Raw genomic sequence first — 19,289 nt, 5'->3', positions numbered from 1 at the left:
AAGGTTGCCCAGCATTCGGGACATACACTTTGCTTTGGATGCGTCTGTTGACACTTTGTTCCTGTCGTAACCCATCATGGAGTATTGCATCTGTCGCATCTTCTGAAGCCTTCAAGTGCCGGGTTATTGCGGGGTTGAGGCGTTATCCATCGTGGAATTGCTCCCGGCTATGGCTTGGCGAGGGCTGAAGAGAGGCGTCGGAGCGCCACTGGGCTGAGATGCAGCATGGCGGTTGTCACCCGCTGCCTCTCGGAAGCTGAGTAGCGCTCGTTTTGTTCTCGGCTGATAGGAGATCTTTTCTTAGGCGATCACTGCACCAAAAGCGCCTCGCTCGATGACGGTCGAGAGGCACAGCAGCCGGTCAGACGTCCATGGCGATAAGCAGAAGAGACAGCAGCTGGGCGGTAGCACATGCTGTTCAGTATGTCGTCAACCAGCTCAACTGCAGGTATGACAGCGATGAACCGGCAGGCTGGCATCCGAACAGCATAAACAATCGCAACCCCCGACCCAGATTCATCTGGTTGTTTTCCACCTTGGAAATGATTGCTGCACGTCGGTATCCGCCTGCATCTCCATCAGCGGTGGGCACTGGGCACGGGACATGTTTCTGTGGTGCTTGTACCCCAGGAAACAGCATGATGTTGGAACAGAGGAGCGGAAGATTTTGCAGCTTCATCTCGCTCGTCGCAGCCCCAGCGGCCAGGATGTCAGGTCTTGGGCGAGGCTCGTCGTCATCGGCAATCAGACCGTCAGAAGGCGTCGTGTGGGATGAGACGCTGACAGCTCCTGGGCAGCGAGCTGGACATTTGGAGGTGGCTCGTGCAGCAAAAGGGAGGCTCCGAAGCGTAATGAGGTCATTTAGCGAGACAGCGGAAGGGACGGCCAAGCGACAGCGCCGGTCAAGTTAAAAAACCGCATTCTGTGTGCAGGTAGGCCAGGCCAGGCAGGCAGGGGACGGATGGCTGACGCACTGCGCAAGTGCAAGTGCAGCGTCGCAGTGATCGACCCGACGAGAGCGCCATCGCCTGTCGAGAAAACAATTTTAAACAGTGGACAGGCGCACGGCAGGCACAAATCATGAATGGGCACAGGAGGGAAAGCACAGGCCACGTCCACGCAAGACTGGATGAACGGGTCCCCACCGAAATTAAGGCCGTTTCAGAGGGGTGGGGCCTCCCCGGGCCAAGTGCTGTTTGATGGAGACGCCCAGCGCGACCCTTGGAGCAATCAGGGAAAGATGGGGTCCACCTTCTGCAAGGTACCAGATGAAGCCACCCGTCATTGGCCCATTTCCCCAAGGCGTCTGCACCTCGCCGCAAGGGGATTGGTCGAAATGCCGGGAACTCAGGGATCGGGACGTGGGCGAGGGGAAAGGAGGGGGTGTACGCGCAGGAGACGAGACGCCGGGACAGGACAGCCAGAGAGACAGAGAGGGGAGAACAGCCAAGCCAGGGGGGCTTTCTTCTGCAGTCGACGACGACTCGTCGAATGGAATTCTTCCAGAGGGGAGCGCCCCCTTTTGCCCCTCGATTCGGCGCTATCGTGAAATGCTGGGGACTGCGACAGGCAGCTGTTAGCTTGCCGGTGTCAGCCAAGACTGCCGCGCTCTTATCTGAGGGACTCCAGGAGGAGGACGGACCGGGTGTTCGATCGATGTTGATGGAAGGTCAGACGTTGTCGTCGCCTGTGCCTGCTCTGAGAGTCCCGCCGGAGGAGCCAGGATTCCAGCTGAGTCGTGGGCGTCTCCAGCTCCTAGCCTGACTCCTTGATACGTACGCGTCTCCTGAATACCGCTGGGCAGTCTTGGTGTTGAGGGGTTTGTTGATGGCGACCATGATCCATCAGTCATTGCCGTGCAGTAGTGGCGAGAGCGAGGGCAGCACCAGCATCGGCACCAGCACCGGGGCAACAGGGGATCGATCAGGATACCGCTGCAAGGTCTTGCAAGACGTGCATCCGCGGCCGATATTGGCTTCATCTGTGAGTGCATATCCAATCCCCAGCGTATGCAGCATCAATCTCGAGCGGAAAACTCGGCGGCCTAGATCAGGAAGCTGGCCCAGTGATGGGCATGTTGTGGTCTGGATGTGTGGATGCAGGCAGCGGGGAATCGAAGCCAAGATTCGAGGATCTGGTCCAGCTCGACGACGCATGCTGGCCCAGCCAGAAACCGCAGGATTCTAGATGTCAGCCAATTTTGATGATATGCGGCACAGTGAGCTGACTGAGCTGGCGGGTGAGGCGCAGGTAACTTTTTTGCTTATTTTTGCACTGGGTTTTGCGGTCGCGGCTGCGGCTGCATCGGTGTTGCTATTTTATCAACCTTCACCGCAGGAGGCGGTTCTTTGGCTTGTGGCTTCCAAATTGCTGCTGCTTTTTTGAATCTCTCCCACGAGGGAAGGAGCGGCGTCATAGCAGGAGCTCCGAGGTGCTTCCTTCCCTTGGCCAACTCGTCCCATCTCTTCCTTCCCGCCTTGGTGCCGTAGTATGTGCACCTTCCCCAGGTCAGTGACTGTAAACCAGCTGCACCTGCAGTTGCAGTCATTTGAGATGAATCAATTCGCAAACTGAGGAAGGAGCATTCACTGCTGTTGGAGTGACCTCTTCCCCCCTCAACTTAACAGGCGGGATATAGCCACCCCCACATCAATCTTATTCACCCCCTCCACCTTCCTGCCAACAACAGCATCGGTCCCTGTTTCCTCAGGTGTTCCTGCCGCGCTGTTTCCTGCGGTTTCCTGAGCGCAATTCACTCCAATCGACCATCAGATTGTGACCCCGGACGAACCAAACAACCCAATTTCACTTGGTGTGTTCTTGCTTGTCTCGCCTCCAGATTGCCGCCCTTCATCACACTTGCCTCCACTCGCTACCTGCCTGGTCCACGTCCCCGGTCGCCATCGTGTTGCTTCTTCTGCAGGGTTCAACGGCGTCCACCTCACTGAGCACTCCCGTCGTCCCGTCCGTCGTTCGTTCGTTAGGTTTTCGTGGACCACCCCTCCTTTTTTTTGATCACACCCCCACTTCCTCGCCCTGAATCCCATCACATCCCCCTCGACGTCCACCTCAGTCCCTCTCCACAGAGTAGCTACCAGCAAAACAATCACTCGGTTCAGCTCAATCAACGCACTGCAGCGCACCGCAACCAACTCCCGCTGCAGCCCAGCGAGCGCCTTCCCGTTGCACACGCACCCCGACCACAATAACAGACTAAAAAACACCTCCCCTGGCACCTCACTTCAGTCAGTCCAGGACCGCTGCCCGGCTGCGCTGCACTGCTCCCCACTAACACACCCCCGGCCCCCGACTAGGTACCTAGACCGCCCACTGGACCCGCGCTCAGACTCGCCGCCCAGTCCTCGAATCCCAGTCGGACGGGTTCTTCGCTGTTGTCGCCTCCCTTTTAGTAGCCCGGCGTCGCCAGACACCAACGTCTTGTCTCTCCTCTTGCTTCACCACTCCCAAGGAGACCGCTTCGTTCAACCCCTTCCCTTCCACTCCTTCGGCCCAGGTCGCCTCATCGTGTCGTCTTTTGACACCGTCCATTCCTTAAAACCAAGTAAGTTCGCCCCGGGTCGCGGCCTGCATTCCCCCTCTTTTTTCTCTTCTGCACCTCAACCTTCCAGGACAGAAGGGCAGGCAGGCTACCGACATTCCTTTTCGCGTTCGCGGCATTCCGACTCACACACGTTCTTTTCACAGCATCGTCACTCCTTCACCAGTTCTCATCGAGAGTCCTATTTTTTTCGGCTTACCACCAAGAAAAAAAAGACATACGGCTTCGTTCGTCCGACCTACTTCCAACTACCAAACAACGAGGATTTCCCTGTTGTTCAACCACACTCTTTCACCATCTTACCACAAGGTCCTTGACGGAACCGTTTCAGCAGTGCTGCTTCATCACACACAGCTGGCTCTGAGAACCATCTCACGGGATCATATTTGCCTCGCCCAACAGTTCAAATATCTCCCCGCCGCAACACCTCTTCCATAAATCGTCCGGACAGGATCCCTGGTTGCTAGATTCCGCGAATCTCCAAGACACCCAAGACACTAACACCAAGGTGAGTCGTCGAGCTAACCTTGTTCGATCCCACTACTGCCCCTCATTCCTTCCACATCAATGCTATTGTTGGGAAATACCGGCTCCAAGACATCTGCATGCCACCGCGACACAGCCAGATCCTCCGACAAAGACCTTTGTTCCCTTGTCACCTGTCTTGCTGCTTGATCACGTGGCTCCTGCCATGTATCCCAGGATCTCAAACAAGATGGCGGCGACCTGGGCAGAGGTCTGGATCGTGTAGGCTTGAGGCTGGCATGCCAAAGTCTTGCATGCAAAGTTATTGGCGCTTCTTCATTGCCCTGTATGGGGATATATGAAGCTGGTGGTTTTCTCTGAGCTTGGCTGGGGATGTCTGGTCTTGCTTCCTCGTCATCACTTTCACGCTCGTTCACCGCGCCCACTTGCCATTCCTTTATACATATATTCATCTTCATTACAAACCTTCGCAGGCGAAGCTAACAGTCATTCAGACACTCATCCAATCATCAAAATGAGATCTTCCATCGTTCTTGCTGCCTCTGGCGCCGCCCTCGTCATGGGCCGTGCCATCGACCCCCGTGTCCTTGACCCTCGCGCCATGGAGACCGTTTGGGATGTCGACTACGTGACTGTCACCGTTACTGAGGGTGACATCCCAGTCGCTACTCCCACTCCTACTCCTTCCAACCCCGCCATCTACTACGAGGCTCCTGCTGCCAGCTCCTCCTCTTCCGCCCCCGCTGTGGTTGAGCCCTCTCCCGCTCCGGCCCCCATCTTCTCGACCGTCACCGTCGAGCCTGCCCAGCCTACCGTCGCTGCTCCTACCAGCGCCCCGGTTGTCGTCGAGCCCGAGACCACTCCCACCCCGACTCCCACCCCTACGCCTACTCCTACCCCGCAGCCTGCCACTTCCGCTCCTGCTGCCGTTTCCACCCCCGCTGCCACCGACGACCTTCAGACCGCTTGCATCGACTCCCACAACGTCCACCGTGGTAACCACTCTGCCCCTGCTCTGTCCTGGGACGCCGAGATTGCCGGCTACGCTGCCATCACTGCTAAGACTTGCGTCTTCGAGCATGACATGACCACCGGCGGTGGCGGCTACGGCCAGAACCTTGCCATGTGGGGTGCTACCGGCTCCGAGTCTCTCGGCGCTGCCAAGGCTGCCCAGAAGGCCATCACCGAGCAGTGGTACAACGGCGAGCTGAACCTGTACACCGGCTACGGCCAGGCCAGCCCCGACATGACCGACTTCCTCAAGTGGGGTCACTTCACCCAGATGGTCTGGAAGGACACCACCACCGTTGGTTGCGCCGTCGAATACTGCGCCGCCGGTACCCTCAGCTCCATTGGCAGCTGGTTCACCGTCTGCAACTACAAGAAGCAGGGTATGTTCACCCACTCACCCCTTGCCAGGCCTCTTTGCTAACCCGTCTCAGGTAACGTCATCGGCAGCTTCGACACCAACGTCCTCCCTGCCCTCGGCGAGGCCACTGTCAACGCCAACTAAGCGGCGTGTCAATCGTCCAAACTGCACTTGCACCCTTCGCCCTGCCCGCTTGAAGCAGATCTAGGATTTTGTTTGCGACACGACCACCGGGTACGGGTGCAGATGGACTCGATCGAGCGAGCGAGGCATTTCTTCACTTCTACAGCTGTACTTTAACAGGGGATCGCTTTGACGTTTTTTCGATCTCCTCGTCCCCTCTGATGGGACCCTTTGAATCATGCGCTTTGGTCGCCAACGAATGGCATGAGTACATTTCTCTTCACACAAACTTCCATACGGCACTTGCGTGATGGATAAGCTCGCGTTTTGGTCTGTCCGCGCCGGCTGAGAACATGATTCGAGGAAACTGGACATTGATGATGATGCATTTACGGATCTGGCGTGGAACAAGAAAACTTTTTGGGAAGGGAACGATCCCACCATGGAACATTGCATTTTCTTCGATTCTTGGCCCCTGGTCGTCGGCGGTGTCTGCGGCCATCACTTGATGGCTATGATCTGCTGAGGCCGCGGCACCCTTTTTATGGACATTTGGTTCTTCTGTACCTATCGTCTCATCGACTTGATTTTCGGGTTAGGGAGGTAGCTGGTCAATGGAATCCATCTTTTTTGTCGTTTCGCAAACGATTGTCGGGTTCAATTCGGTTGTGATCGAAGTTGGTCTCTGGTGATGCTTCCATGTTCGTTCCCTTTTGCAGTTGTCCTTGGTACTCAATAGGATGGCCCGCGCCGCTGTCAGGTCTGCATCTTTGTCGTCGACTGTTGTGTTTCTCGTGAACTATTGTGATTGTTGGTGACAGGATGCGCCGGTCGTCGAATTTGTCTCAAGGTTGGTCGATTGAAACGCGCGATTGATCTTGACAGGTGTTTGGTTTCGGCGATCAAACACAAATAGACGCAGAACCTGCCACCGCACACTGGCTTCGGAGGATTTTTGAAGTTGCCCCTTGAGATGCGTCCCGAGCCTTTTTAAACCTGCGTGCCTCCCTTCTCCTGAGTGAACGTCCCACGCACCGCCACTTGATGGCGCGTGTCGTCTGTCTGCTGTATATTGACCCGCTCCTCATTTCGAAACATGCTGCGGCTCAGGTTGAGGCTGTGGTTCGGGCAGGTGGGCGGACGACCTCCAATTGCCGGATGACTACGTGACAAACATTGAATATACAAGAGACGAAAAGATCGGACGAAGAAAGGGGGACAGGAGATATCAGGAAATGGATTGGCGGCCTCCTTGTTCGTGGTCCATTAATTGGTGTCGTGGGTTATATGTCAATCCTGAGGCGAGAGGTTGCGCCCGATGACGGTGACGTCGTATTCACATCCGTGCCGCAGGCGCTCACGATGGAGGCCAAAATGTGCCATGATGAAGGGGAAGCCGAGGCCAATTCAATTTTCCAGGATTGGCCTCAATTGAGAGCGTGTGTTGATCCAGTCCCTCACCGCCGCATCGTCGTTCGTGCTGGAACTTTGGAGGCCAAAATCCCACTCTGACTCAGATCCGAATATAGCCTAGACTAGACTCTTGCGCCTCTCGCGTACATGATCAACATCGTCAATGGCAGCCTAGCCGGCGAATAGAGTCATACAACCTCCAGTCCTCGTGTCTGCAGGTGATTCGCGTGAGTATTTATTTGGCAAGGTCACTGTGCCAATCACGAATGCAAAAGGCCAAGCGCCAAAATCGCCTCCATTTGAATAATATAATACACCTCCTATCATGACAACAAGAAAATTCATACACCGCCCAACAAAACACACTCCCGACACACATCCCAATATGAAGCGCCCAAGCGCTGCAGACGTCGTCGCCGATCTGCGCCAGAGAGAACACGCGGGCACACGCACCGCCGCCATCGCGACCCTCGGCAAAGCCCTCCGCCGCGCCGACAGCTTCCTCCCGCTATGGACCGCCGTCGGCGGTGCGGACGGCCTCGCGGCGCTGATGGCCGAGCTCAGCGTCAAGGACGTGCAGGTCCTCTGCCGCTGGCTGGGCCGCACCGCGTCGGCCGAGAACTTCCGCGCGGAGCGGCGCGCGGGGATGGGGCAGCTGGTGAGGCTGCTCTACGACGAGGCGCGGGAGGATAAGCGGCCGCTGAGGGTGTACTATCAGGACCTGATCCCGGCGTGCGAGTTGGAGGTCGTGGAGGAGTGGGAGGCGGACGGGGCGGAGTGGACGTCGTTCCAGCAGAAGGCGCTCTCGAGGGGTCATCGGGAGAGGTATGAGGAGAACTTCCTCGCGCGCGTGTTTGAGGTGGATGAGGGGCAGAGGACGCTCTCGGCGGACCGGACGGTGTTCAAGGGGAACATGAAGCTTCACGAGCAGGTGTTTGAGAAGATTGTCGACCGGGAGGGGGAGGCGCAGATCCCGAGTGACTTTTACCAGGAGTTCGCATTGCCTTTGCTCAGACGTTTAGTGAAGAAGAGGGCGGACGAGGCGACGAGGGACAAGTTCTTGGATTATGTGGTCAGCGTGGCGCGCAAGTATCCAGATGAGCTCGGCCGGTACCCGAACGTGGTGGAGAGCAGTTTGTTGCAGTACGCGATTCGCGAATGGAAGACCGCGAAGGAGGAGCGGAAGGAGGCGATGAAGGCGCATATGGTGAACTTGCTGGAGCTGTATCCGGCTGGGAAGAAGGCCTGGGAGAAGCAGGCTACTCTGGGCACTGTGCATAACATCATCGTCACGACCAGGAGAATGGCTTCGGAGGCGCGGTTCGAGCTTCTCAGGCTTGCATTGCGACATCTCCACGGATACGGCATCGACATTGAGGATGACTCGGACTCAGGGATCGCTCGGCTGAGAAACCTGCCGGTTGAGGGTGATCTCTGGCCTGTGTCCGTGTTCTTCTCGATCGATATCGAGAATGCCCAAGCCCTGTTCGAAAGGCTGGCAAAGGCATACCCGGCCGGCGATTTCTTTGAACCCAGTGGATACAGCCGCAACACGTCGGTCTTGAGGCAGAGGAGAGGTCCGGACAATGATCGCTGCGGCGACGCCGAGATCCTTCGGTCCCTGCTGATTCGCAAGTCCAAGGCTGGGGACCAGGACACTGCCTGGCTCGATCGCGTGCGGCGGATCGTCGAGGACAGGAAGAAGGCGGCGCAACAGTCGCGCGAGCCTATCCACCGCGCCTTCTGGACCAAGTCGGCGATGAACCTCTGCGTCGCGGCCGGAGACCTGGAGATGCTCGCGGACACGGTACTCTGGGCACGACGGTTCAACAAGGACTCACTCACAGTCCATCACCTCTACAGCAGCGACGTGTGGGAGACGACGGAGGTAGTTGCGCTTCTAGGTGGCATCCCGGAGAAGGATACCCCGGCGGTGGAGAAGGCGACACTTGCATCTATCAAGAAGGACGTCGACATCGCAAACAGGATCCTGGTTGATCTCACCCAGACGGCGACTATGGTCGTGCAGGAGCCGGGCTTCGACCGCTCCAGATGGCTCAGCGTGCTCCGCCTGCCAAAGGCCGTGGCCGATTTCCGTCTGCACAAAGACAGCGTCGAATCCTTCGAGAACATCGCCAAGGCCAGCGGCTCAGAAGACCACGCGCGAGAGATTACAGATATCCTATGGAAACCGACAATGGACGTGCTACTCGCGCTTGAAGCGCTCCTCTACAGTAAAACATCAACGGCCCTCCTCAACTCGTCCAACAGCGTCGAGGTCCAGGCCGTCTACATCCTGAACGGCATCCGCGACGCCACCCCGAAAGTCCTGGCTGAGTTGGCCAAGTGGCTCATGGACAACATGCGAGAGCGCCTCGGCGCGAAGAGACTCAATGCCCAGATGTATAACATCGTCACCATCGTCCTGCGAGTGGCGAACAGCGACCAGCCAGCGCTTGCGTGCCCCTTTATTCGGAACCTCATCATGGACGGCGGTGAGAACAGCTCGTGGCACCGCCAGCTCATCAACGTGAGCTTCCTCCGCTCGCTGCCCGCCAAGGCCGCCAAGGAGTTCCTCTTTACAATGGCCAATGCGATGCGGGACAAGATGCGCGGGCAGAACGCGCGCCCGTTCGTCAAGGAGGGCAGTAAGGCGCAGGCACAGCACAAGCCGGCGATCAAGGTCACGACCATCAAGATGATGGCGCAGGTGCTGAATAACAACCGCTTCATCGACGCGGTCTCATCCTGTGACATCCTCACGTCGCTGCTTTCAGAGGCGAGGCACATTGATGCGAGAATCACCATCGTGGACAGCTTGATCAGCACGATGGAGGTCCCGTCGTGTCCTCCTGAATTAAGGCAGCGTGTGCTTGACGCGCTGGAGAAGTACGTCGTCCCTGCGGCGGCGCAGCTGAGCGAGCGTAGGCCGTACTCGGAGGAGGAGTGGGCGGCTGGGCTTCCTGAGGTCGGGGAGGAGACGCCCCTGACGGAGATACTCCTTGCTCAGACGAAGAACTCGAAGTTGAGCGATGAGGATAGGGCGAGGATTGCGAGGTTGGTTGTGGCTGCGCTGGAGGGATCTGCTGCCACGAACGCGAGGTGGATGGACCTCTTTCTTACCAAGAACGGCTTTTCACTCGATGATGGGGAGACGCTTCCGCGCTGCCCTGTCAACCCGAAGGTGCTTTCGTCCATGTTCAAGGACTGCACGCTATACATGCCTGTATCGCTGCTCACGATGCTGCGGGAGATGACTTTGGTCAATATCGATCCCTCGCCAGGCATCACACGGGTCACCGAGGCAGTCAAGAAAGACCGGGACCTGCTCAACAGCAACGCAGGCAAGCACTGGCTCAAGCACTTTAACAATCCCGGGTTCCATGCGTCTTCTCTCGGGCTCGATATTGCCGCGGCGGTCTTGCAGCGTCCCGCCGTGTGGATGAAGTCAAAGCTGGAGAGCGGCAAGGGGGTGGACTTCAAAGCGGTGCAGGACTTTGTGCTCGCGGCCGCGAACAAGTTCCTCCAGCAAGAGCGCGTCGGACTGGTGGACGCGCTGGCCCGTCGGCTGTGTTCGGAGCAGATGGCGAGCCCACAGCACTGGGAGAGCTGGCGCGACAACTGTGTCCCCGTGGTGAACGACATCATCGCAAGCATCAACAGCATGCGGCTCAGCCCGGGGCGCGCTCCCACGTTGCCCAACGTATTCCGGCTCAAGGTCGAGATCCTGCCGCTACCCTTCTCCTCAGCCCGACATGCTGCCACGTTCGACGACTCCGTGGCCTATGTCATCGCGCTTTCAGACCTTATCGAGGAGCTCGGCAGCCGACGGGGGCCGTACCACGAAGACTTTGCGTATCTCAAGAGCGACGTGGTGGGGGCGCGGAGCAAGACTGGCTTTGCGCTGTTCGCGGTGGAGCTGGGCCGGATGCACGCCGCGTGGGCCTCGTGGGAGCCGACGCTGGCGGAGTATTTGCGGATGGAGGTCGTCGGGGAGCTGCTGCTTGCGGCGGAGGACCCGAAGGATGAGGGTATTGCGGGCGATGTGTTGGAGATGATGGGCGATTGGACGGGTGCGAATGAGGATGAGATGAGGGCGCTGGGCGTGGTTTATGAGGGGAAGCTGAAGGCGCTGGGGAAGAAGGGGTGGATTGCGTGGGATGAGCAAAAGTAATGCTGAAGTGCCATGTATTAATTAATGTTCAATTCACATATCCTGCATCTACAATGTTTGCTCTATGTGTTTGCTCAAACATCGACAAGTTTGTTGTTCTCGTCAATCTCACGCAGTACCCTGGAAGATCTGGATCTCAGGGAGCGGCCCCACAATTTCGAAACCGGCGTGGGGGCAAGCAGCAGCTTCACCGCACCGCAAACCTTCAAGGTCAAAAACGACACCTCATCCCTCTGACACATCACTCACCTTCTTCACCTCCAACAACACCAATCTCACCGAGTCGTCAACATGGTCTTGAAAGGAATCTCCCCCGTCATCTCTCCCGACCTCCTCAAGGTCCTCGCCGAAATGGGCCACGGCGACGAGATCGTGCTCGCCGACGCCCACTTCCCGGCCCACTCCATCTGCCCGCCTCACATTCCTGTCTTGAGGGCTGACGGTGAGTCTTCATCTTCATGATAGTTACAATCATCCGAACATGTGCTGATTGAAAGCAAAGGCATCACCGTCTCCAGACTCCTCGCTGGAATCTCCCCCCTCCTCGAGCTCGACAACTACGGCGTCGTCCCCGTCATCATGATGGAGGTCGTCAAGGGCGACACCTTTGACGCGAGCGTCGAGAACGACTTTAGGAAGTCGCTCAAGTACGATGGCGAGATTGAGAAGCTGGAGAGGTTTGCGTTCTACGAGAGGTCCAAGAAGGCTTTTGCGATTGTGTCGACGGGCGAGACGAGGAAGTATGGCAACATTATTTTGAAGAAGGGTGTTACTCCTATCACTGAGCAGATGTGAAGGAAGAAGTACAAGATATTTTCCGGTTTGGCTGAAGCAAGACATTATTTGAGGTGACAATCACCAGTGACTCAGGACTGTGACGTTGCAACCCAAAGGCCACGAAAGGCAAGCTAGTCTCGCTATCACTGCTGTTGCAAGAAACTATAAGTAGTGCACGGCTTATGTGTTTGCTACAGAAATGGTTCTAAGTTGCCTATAGCTAGCCTTTATGAATAAAGCCGTTTAATTCTGCCTTACACTACTATATAAATTCAAATGACATCACAGTTTGTGTGTCCCGCAGGAGATGTCCCGCTATAGGAAAGTATGAAGAAAGTTAGGAAGAAAAGGAGAGTTACCCACTGGTATTAACTACGTATGGATTTCATATTTGACTTAAATCTAAATAAACTACTGGACAAGATAACCCGCACACTGCATAACATTTGTTGAAGTAACATTTTAGTACTCGTCTTTCCGTGAAGGCCGTCGCTTTTTCGGCGGATTCAACTTCCGCCTGATATTATCAAGCAAGCCTTTCGGGCGATTAGACTGTTTCTCCGGAGGCTTCTCTGAACGATAGGCACGTTTTGGCGAAGGTGGCTCATCAGCTATGTCTAAGTTTTCTGATGTGGGTGTTTCTTGGGGGAGTGAATGTAATGGATGGTCGAAGTATGTAGGAGATCCTTTACATTACAAATTAGATGATCCTATATCTCTGGAATATGTGTAAAAGACGTACTAGTTAAGAAGCCGCGTAGTATAGTTGAGTCAAGGTTGCCAAAGACAACTGACGAGCGGCTTCTAGTACCACGTGGTGATCTCGGGCTGACATTTACTACTTTTGGGACGGACGCCTTGGGTGCTTTTACTGGGTCAGAGAATAAGCCACGGGGTACAGGGAGCCCAGGAGGACCGGTTGGCCCAGGAGGACCGGTTGGCTCAGGAGGACCGGTTGGCTCAGGAGGACCGGAGGGCCCAGGGAGACCAGAGGGACCAGAGGGACCAGAGGGACCAGAGGGACCAGAGGGACCAGAGGGACCAGGAGGGCCAGAGGGACCAGGAGGGCCAGGAGGGCCAGGAGGGCCAGGAGGGCCAGGAGGGCCAGGAGGGCCAGGAGGGCCAGGAGGGCCAGGAGGGCCAGGAGGGCCAGGAGGGCCAGGAGGGCCAGGAGGGCCAGGAGGTCCAGGAGGTCCAGAAGGAGACTTGGCCTCCTCATTGGGCTCATATAAGAACCCGGAAGACAACTGAGTTCTGTGCCATTCCTTCGTAGGGAAAGTGTCCTGCACGTCCGTTTTGGATTGGCTTTTGATGCTCACCGTTTCATTTCCTGTGGGCGGTGCATCTTGAGAGGCGGAATTTTGTTCTCGATTTTCGTCACCAAGCTCTGAGCTCTGTTCCCCTGAGGAAAGAGGAATGCGATATTCAATGATCTCAGGAAATCCAACTGTTTTCCCACCTACCACATTATCATGTGTGGACGGCCGCTCGGGTTCTTCTTGGCGACGTTTAGTTTTATTTGAAATCGGACTCGCAACAGAACCCTTGGTCGACTTTGAATCCTTTGGTTGATTGGGATCCGTTACTTCCCAAGACCATCCATTGGCTGTTTTATTCTCACTCGATGGGTTTTGCTCTTGTAGCGTTACGTCGTTGATTGCATTTGGACCGGGACCTGAAGGGATAGGTAGACGGATGGCAGACTGGTTCGGCTTTTGACTCGACGAATTGGTTCCCAGATTCGACAAATGATTCGCAGGTAATACTGGACCTCGTACATTTGATTTAGTTGCGGACTTCGATGGCAACCTGGAACGGCCTGAAAGATGGCTTGATGCCTTAGCAGGGGTTGCAGATAACGGGACTCCTCCACGTTGTTGCCGGGTAGCTGCGCCGACATATGTTTTTAATGACGGAAGAGGGCTTGTGGGACTTGATGGAGGCACGAAAGTTGGCCTTGGGACTCCTCGGGATGAAACTTTGGGGTTCCCTGATGGTCTGAATACTGGTGGTGGTCTAGGATCCGTGGTAGACCTAGCAGGCCCACGGCCCGGAGGAGGTGGCGGTGGATAAGGACGTCTTGTAAATTCTCTGTCATAAGATGAAAGACGAGGAGAAATACCGGATGGAGGCCTACGTGGACTGTGTCCTGCGGGCTCTCGAAACTGTGGAGGAGATGATAAGAGTGGTGAGGGAGATGGTGATGTAAAAGGTGAAAGACTTCCATGGGATGATTTGCTCGAAGGCCTCCTGCGTTTTCGTCGTCGAAAGAGCCAGCAACCGAGCAGCAAGAATGCTAATACCGTCCCACAAGTAGACCCAATAATAATTCTGAGATTTTCGCTACTTAACCCCTCGGATGATTGGACAGGAGGAATGGATGGAAAGTCTCCATGAAGCGTTACTGTTGCCGTACGTGTGCTCGATAAACGAGGTAGCGTTTGAACGATTGTGACCTGGCTAGTTTCCTCTCCATTTTGAAGCCTTTGCCTGGCCTTCAGAGTTGCATGAGGGGTAGGCTCAGGCGCAAATACCTTCACGCTGGAAATTGGCCTCGCAACGGAGTCAGAAGTGTCTTCGCCCATATCAGGCCGAGTCCGGGTAGTTCATAGCCCGACATCGACTTGGGATTTGTCGTTGTGTGGGCTTACTGGCTTATTTCAAAGTGACGAATCATGTGCACTCGCCATATTGCTGTCGGACAATGATGCCTTTATTACTTAGATCAAGCAACGATTTGTGGTGAGGGGAAGCATGATGACGGTCTATCAGCCTGGAATGTTAGTTCGATTACCGTTGCATGGCCTCCTCCAGAATTGAACCAGCTCAAGATAAGGTAATGTTACAGAACTTATCTTCAACAATAAGTACTCTATATCAAGCGGACGGTGATGGTATAAAGGCTGCACACTGTGCTTGTATCCGTCGAATAGGGATGCCGAAGAGTTCATGACCAAGCGTTTAAGCCCCAAGAAAATCAGAAACAGGGGTTGTTCTTGACCAACCGGTGCCCTCAATCGACCCGGTGTGCGTAAGCCTGCAGATGTTCTGCATTGGTGTTGACAATGCAGAAGCTGACATATGACTGACCAACAGACTGGCCGTGACTTCGGAACGAGGTCTTTTTCGAGAGCGGCTGCAGCGGCTGATTTACTCCTCTCGTCCCGGCGTAGTAAGCGCACCGTGCCATTAGAAGACCGATGCGATGAGGCGAAGATTGATAATCCAAAGGCTCAACTGCGTTTTACAACTCAGCATCAAGTCTGAAGAATATTTCTGTTTGGGTGGGGCTTAGAAACTGTTCCAGACTGGCACGCTCTTCTAAAAAGGCTCAGAAACGGAAGCAAATCCGGATAGTCTTCATCAAATGAACCGTATCGCGATCCAGTGTGGCTGCTCAGTTTGTCACAGTTGTACGACTTTCTTTGCTGCATGAAAGCCCCAATGTGCATGTTCCAGCTGACTACTGGATATTTCCAAGACTTTGATTCATGGCTACCCCTCACAACTGACAGCATAGGGTAGACACTACTAGGCCATCAGCCCACCCTCACGAAAGCTAACCTATACCGTACGTTTCTGTGACGGTTGATGCGCGTTTTTTTCGAGATTTCACGCAGAAGAAGTATTCTCGATGGAAAAATCTGAGTGAGTGATGGATTATTTGGAACGGAGACGTTTCCTGTCAATTGCTGCGAGGATTTGGGTGATGATGTTTGTCCTCCACCCAGCGCCAGTGGCGGATGTAACTGTACTACATATGCACACCATCATGCGTTATCTTGCTTACCTGGCCTTCGGCTAGGAGGCATCACTCACATTGACTGGTCAACTGATACACCCGGGGACCCCGCTTCCAGCCAAGGCGACTCAACTTTGTCGACTATTGTGGCGGTGTCGCCGCGAGGTCAGGCTTCGGCAAAGCCCCCGCTATGTTTCTCAAATTCTATTTATTTAAAAGGTCGTCATCTTACGTTGATCGACGTAAATACGCGAAGGTCGATAACGTACGCAACCAGGGCATATTCATGCCCTCACCTTATGCCAAGATGGACTCAGGTCAGGCAGAGGATCATTGCGTGCAGAGCAACGACTTTCAAGATTATAACAACCCTCATACGGCTGTTGCTGACGGCATTCAACAGCAGAGGAATGCAACGGAGCCACCACACCAGCGACAGGCTAAGCGACAAAGCGCAGATCCGGAAGCAGGGGATCGCAGCCTTGAGCAGCGTAGGTTTCTCAGTCGGCAAGTCTTCAAGCGAGCTATCACGAAAGCTGCCGAGCAGTTTGAAGCAGATGAGAGCAAGGCGCAAGAATCAGCAGATATGATATTGGAGGCCATGCTCTGGGAAGACATCAAAGATCTTCCCCGTCACGATCATCACATTGTGTTGGCAAAGCACCACCTGGCCTCATGCTACTTTCACATGAAAAGTTACGCCCTGGCAGAGGGATTTTACCAGGAGGTTTTGAAGGCCAGACAGGCTGAAAAGCCTCCCAATCCAGCTCTCATCTTGCGTACTCGTCAGGAGTTGGTGGCCGCACTGATGCGGGCCGCTAAACAAGAGAATGAAAAGAATGACTTCGAACGGGAGGAATGCCTCAGCGTAGCGCTAAGTCTTATTGTGGACAACATCAACGATGCAGCCAATTCGGAAGTAACAGATGACATCGACGATTTATGGGCTTGTTGCGATGCTCTGCTAGACCGAGCAGCAACCGAAACTGAAAGCCGACATCAATTACTCAAGACACTCGTCTATACCTTGGTTAGAATTGGTGTCCGGATGACAATCAACGATTTAGAGGGAATCAAAGAGATTGGGACAATGGCATGGGATGCATATGCCGTGGCTGAACAAGATCGAAAAACCGGGTCCGAAATCTACGAAACAATCCAGTCCCGAGTACAGAGCTATCAGACTTTTTTAGAGGATCGCGATAGCCCTGACTCCTGCGAGGTGCTTCGCATCGGGGAAGAACTACAGGCGAAATGGTTGAGTAGTCTGGAGAAGGCCGAGGATGAGGCCAGGAAGACTGAAATGCCCGAAACGACAGGCACAGACACAAAAAGGAATGACATCAAGAAGAACACAGATGACCAGATTGAAGGAGAAAGACACGCACAAACACTCGACCCAGTAGATCCGAGGTTGGATCGAACAGGGACAGGATGGTCTGAACATTTCGAGGGCGGTGAGTACCAAACCCATCGGGGACTCAGAATTGACTATTTCCATCCCGAGTACAACATTGAGCTGAGAGATTTGGCATTTTCAGAAACCCCAATGGACTTGGACTCAATTCCTTCGCTTCTCAATGCGGATTCTGGTCTCAGTGATATTAAGTGAGTCGAAAGTCGAATCCGACATCTATCTTTGATAACATCTCGCTCATCAGTCTTTTGTTTAGGCGCAGCGAAAAGTGGATGGCACAATTTGTCAGGTTTCGTAACAATATTATCTCTAAGCAACTGGACATCAACATGGAACGCATTAGGGTCACCGTCATTGATACAGGAATCGACAGAACTCACCCGTTTGTCAAAAAGCAGGGTTGGGAGGAATTTAGACAAGGACCAGGGAGGACCCAAATCGCACTGTTCAAAGACTTTGAGCTTGATGACACAAGCGAGACAGCGATTGACGAAGACGGACACGGTACTTTCATCGCAGGCATTGTTCTTCGACTTGCACCATTGGCAGAACTTTCCGTGGCTCGAGTAACTCGGTCTCAAGATGCGATGGAAACCGATCCTCAAGTTGCATGTGAAGACAAAGTCACAGCCGTAAATACCCTACCGAAAACGCTGCAAGCTGATAGAGCTGACGATTTCATCGTATAGGCAATATTGCACGCTATAACCGAGTGGAAGACGGACATCATCTCCATGTCCTTTGGTTACCAATCTATTAAAACCGAGGCCTTGCGAGATGCAATCAAGAAAGCTTCACACAGAGACATCATCTTGCTAGGTGCTGCTGGAAACTCTGGAAATGCGAGATCAAATGTGTCTATCCCGGCCAGACTCGAGCGAGTTTTGAAGATATTCGCCTCTGACCACCTAGGTAACCCAAGTTCCTTCAGCCCGAAAGGCACGTTGGATGAGACCTACTGCTTCAGCATTCTTGGCACCAACGTTGTATCAATCTGGCCCGAAAGCCAACGGCAGAAAGCAACTAAAGACGACGGCCAGATCGTTGACAAGCACAAAGACAAGGGGCTGTGGGTAGCCAAGTCAGGGAGTTCATTTGCAACACCTATTGCAGCGTCTCTTATTGCCATCATCTACCAGTTCTACGACGCGAACAAAGCCGACGTGTCGCTCCAATCATCAATAAGATTCAAAACACTAGAAGCGGTCAAAGCCGTGTTGCTAAAGATGGGCATGGAGCCTGATCGTAGGTACAGCTATCTGAACCCTACTGTGGGCAGGGACAACTTTTTCAAATATCAGGAGGAGAGGAAACTTGACAGAGTGACGTTCTTTGCGAGGCAGTTGAGCGAATCTATCTTGGCCGTAGAAGGTTGAATGTTCCCCTTGTACATTGAATTTACATGGTTTCATTGCCAGCGTAAGGTATCCTTCTGCCTTGTACCGCCGCAAACCCATAAGCCTGTACTTCCGCTAGGTACGCTTAGGAAAATTTCTACAATCCCGAGTCTGGTGTATGAAAGGAAAACTAAGCTTCATTTGCCATGATGATCAGACATTTTTCTTTGTCAATTTCGTCGACTCCTTCCATCCTGGTATTTCGAGCAGGAAGGGAAGGACCAAAATCGTCCTTCTCAGCCAGAATCTTATCAAGCTCATCAACATCAACCATTTCCTCAGAGACCTCTTCTTCGCTGTCGTCCTCAAAGCTGCTATCGTTCTCGTCACCAGGAGCACCTATACCATGAAGCTCCCCACCTGAAACATCATTCCCCAGCGTAGCCTTGTTATGGAAACTAATGTGGACTTTGCGCAGCCTGTATGCGAAGACGAAGTCGCCATTCGGTATACTGCTCTCGACTATGCCCTTGGTTCGATCTGTTCCACCCTGAACACCAGCTGAAACCGCTCCGCTAGTTCCTGGGTCAACACTGAGTCTCGCAAGACCTCCAATAGTTTGTCTCGCTTCTGAAGAACTCGGGCCTGGCCTCCTTGCTATCTTGACTCCAGTGACCATGTAGACGATCTTCTTAACCGGAATGGCTCTCTTCCAGAAGCTCTCGCGTGTCAACCATTTCTGTACCGCGGCCTCCTTTACACTGTCGGTGACATAATCACATTCCTCTGCTGCTCCAAGCTCGAGGAATGCAGTCTCTAGTTGGGCGGCGCTCCAAGACTGCGTGAACTCTCGCGATAGGTGAGCAGATGTCTCCGCTGCGAAGACTGACAG

General features: G+C 54.3%; 3 protein-coding genes across 3 annotated transcripts; all 3 read left to right on the top strand.

The window, feature by feature from the left end:
* Positions 1–4,559: 4,559 nt before the first annotated feature.
* On the top strand, positions 4,560–5,558 carry CGCS363_v011765 (putative pathogenesis-related protein; the record flags this gene model as incomplete). The annotated part of the gene is made up of 2 exons (XM_036643614.1): positions 4,560–5,436; positions 5,488–5,558. The coding sequence occupies 2 exons, from the start codon at positions 4,560–4,562 to the stop codon at positions 5,556–5,558; spliced, it is 948 nt and encodes a 315-aa protein (XP_036490312.1).
* A 1,777-nt stretch (positions 5,559–7,335) lies between these two features.
* CGCS363_v011764 (uncharacterized protein) lies at positions 7,336–11,124 on the top strand (the record flags this gene model as incomplete). Its single annotated transcript, XM_036643613.1, has 1 exon — positions 7,336–11,124. One exon carries the CDS (start codon positions 7,336–7,338, stop codon positions 11,122–11,124), a length of 3,789 nt encoding a protein of 1,262 aa, XP_036490313.1.
* Positions 11,125–11,415: 291 nt separating this feature from the next.
* Positions 11,416–11,919, top strand: fucU (L-fucose mutarotase; the record flags this gene model as incomplete). Its single annotated transcript, XM_036643612.1, has 2 exons — positions 11,416–11,566; positions 11,627–11,919. 2 exons carry the CDS (start codon positions 11,416–11,418, stop codon positions 11,917–11,919), a joined length of 444 nt encoding a protein of 147 aa, XP_036490310.1.
* Positions 11,920–19,289: the final 7,370 nt, after the last annotated feature.

This window comes from Colletotrichum siamense, assembly GCF_013390195.1.
Source record: "Colletotrichum siamense strain Cg363 chromosome Unknown KSG_Cg363_contig08, whole genome shotgun sequence".
Lineage (NCBI taxonomy): Eukaryota > Fungi > Ascomycota > Sordariomycetes > Glomerellales > Glomerellaceae > Colletotrichum > Colletotrichum siamense.
Note: the sequence above shows the minus strand (reverse complement) of the source record. Positions and strands in the feature narration are given on the sequence as shown.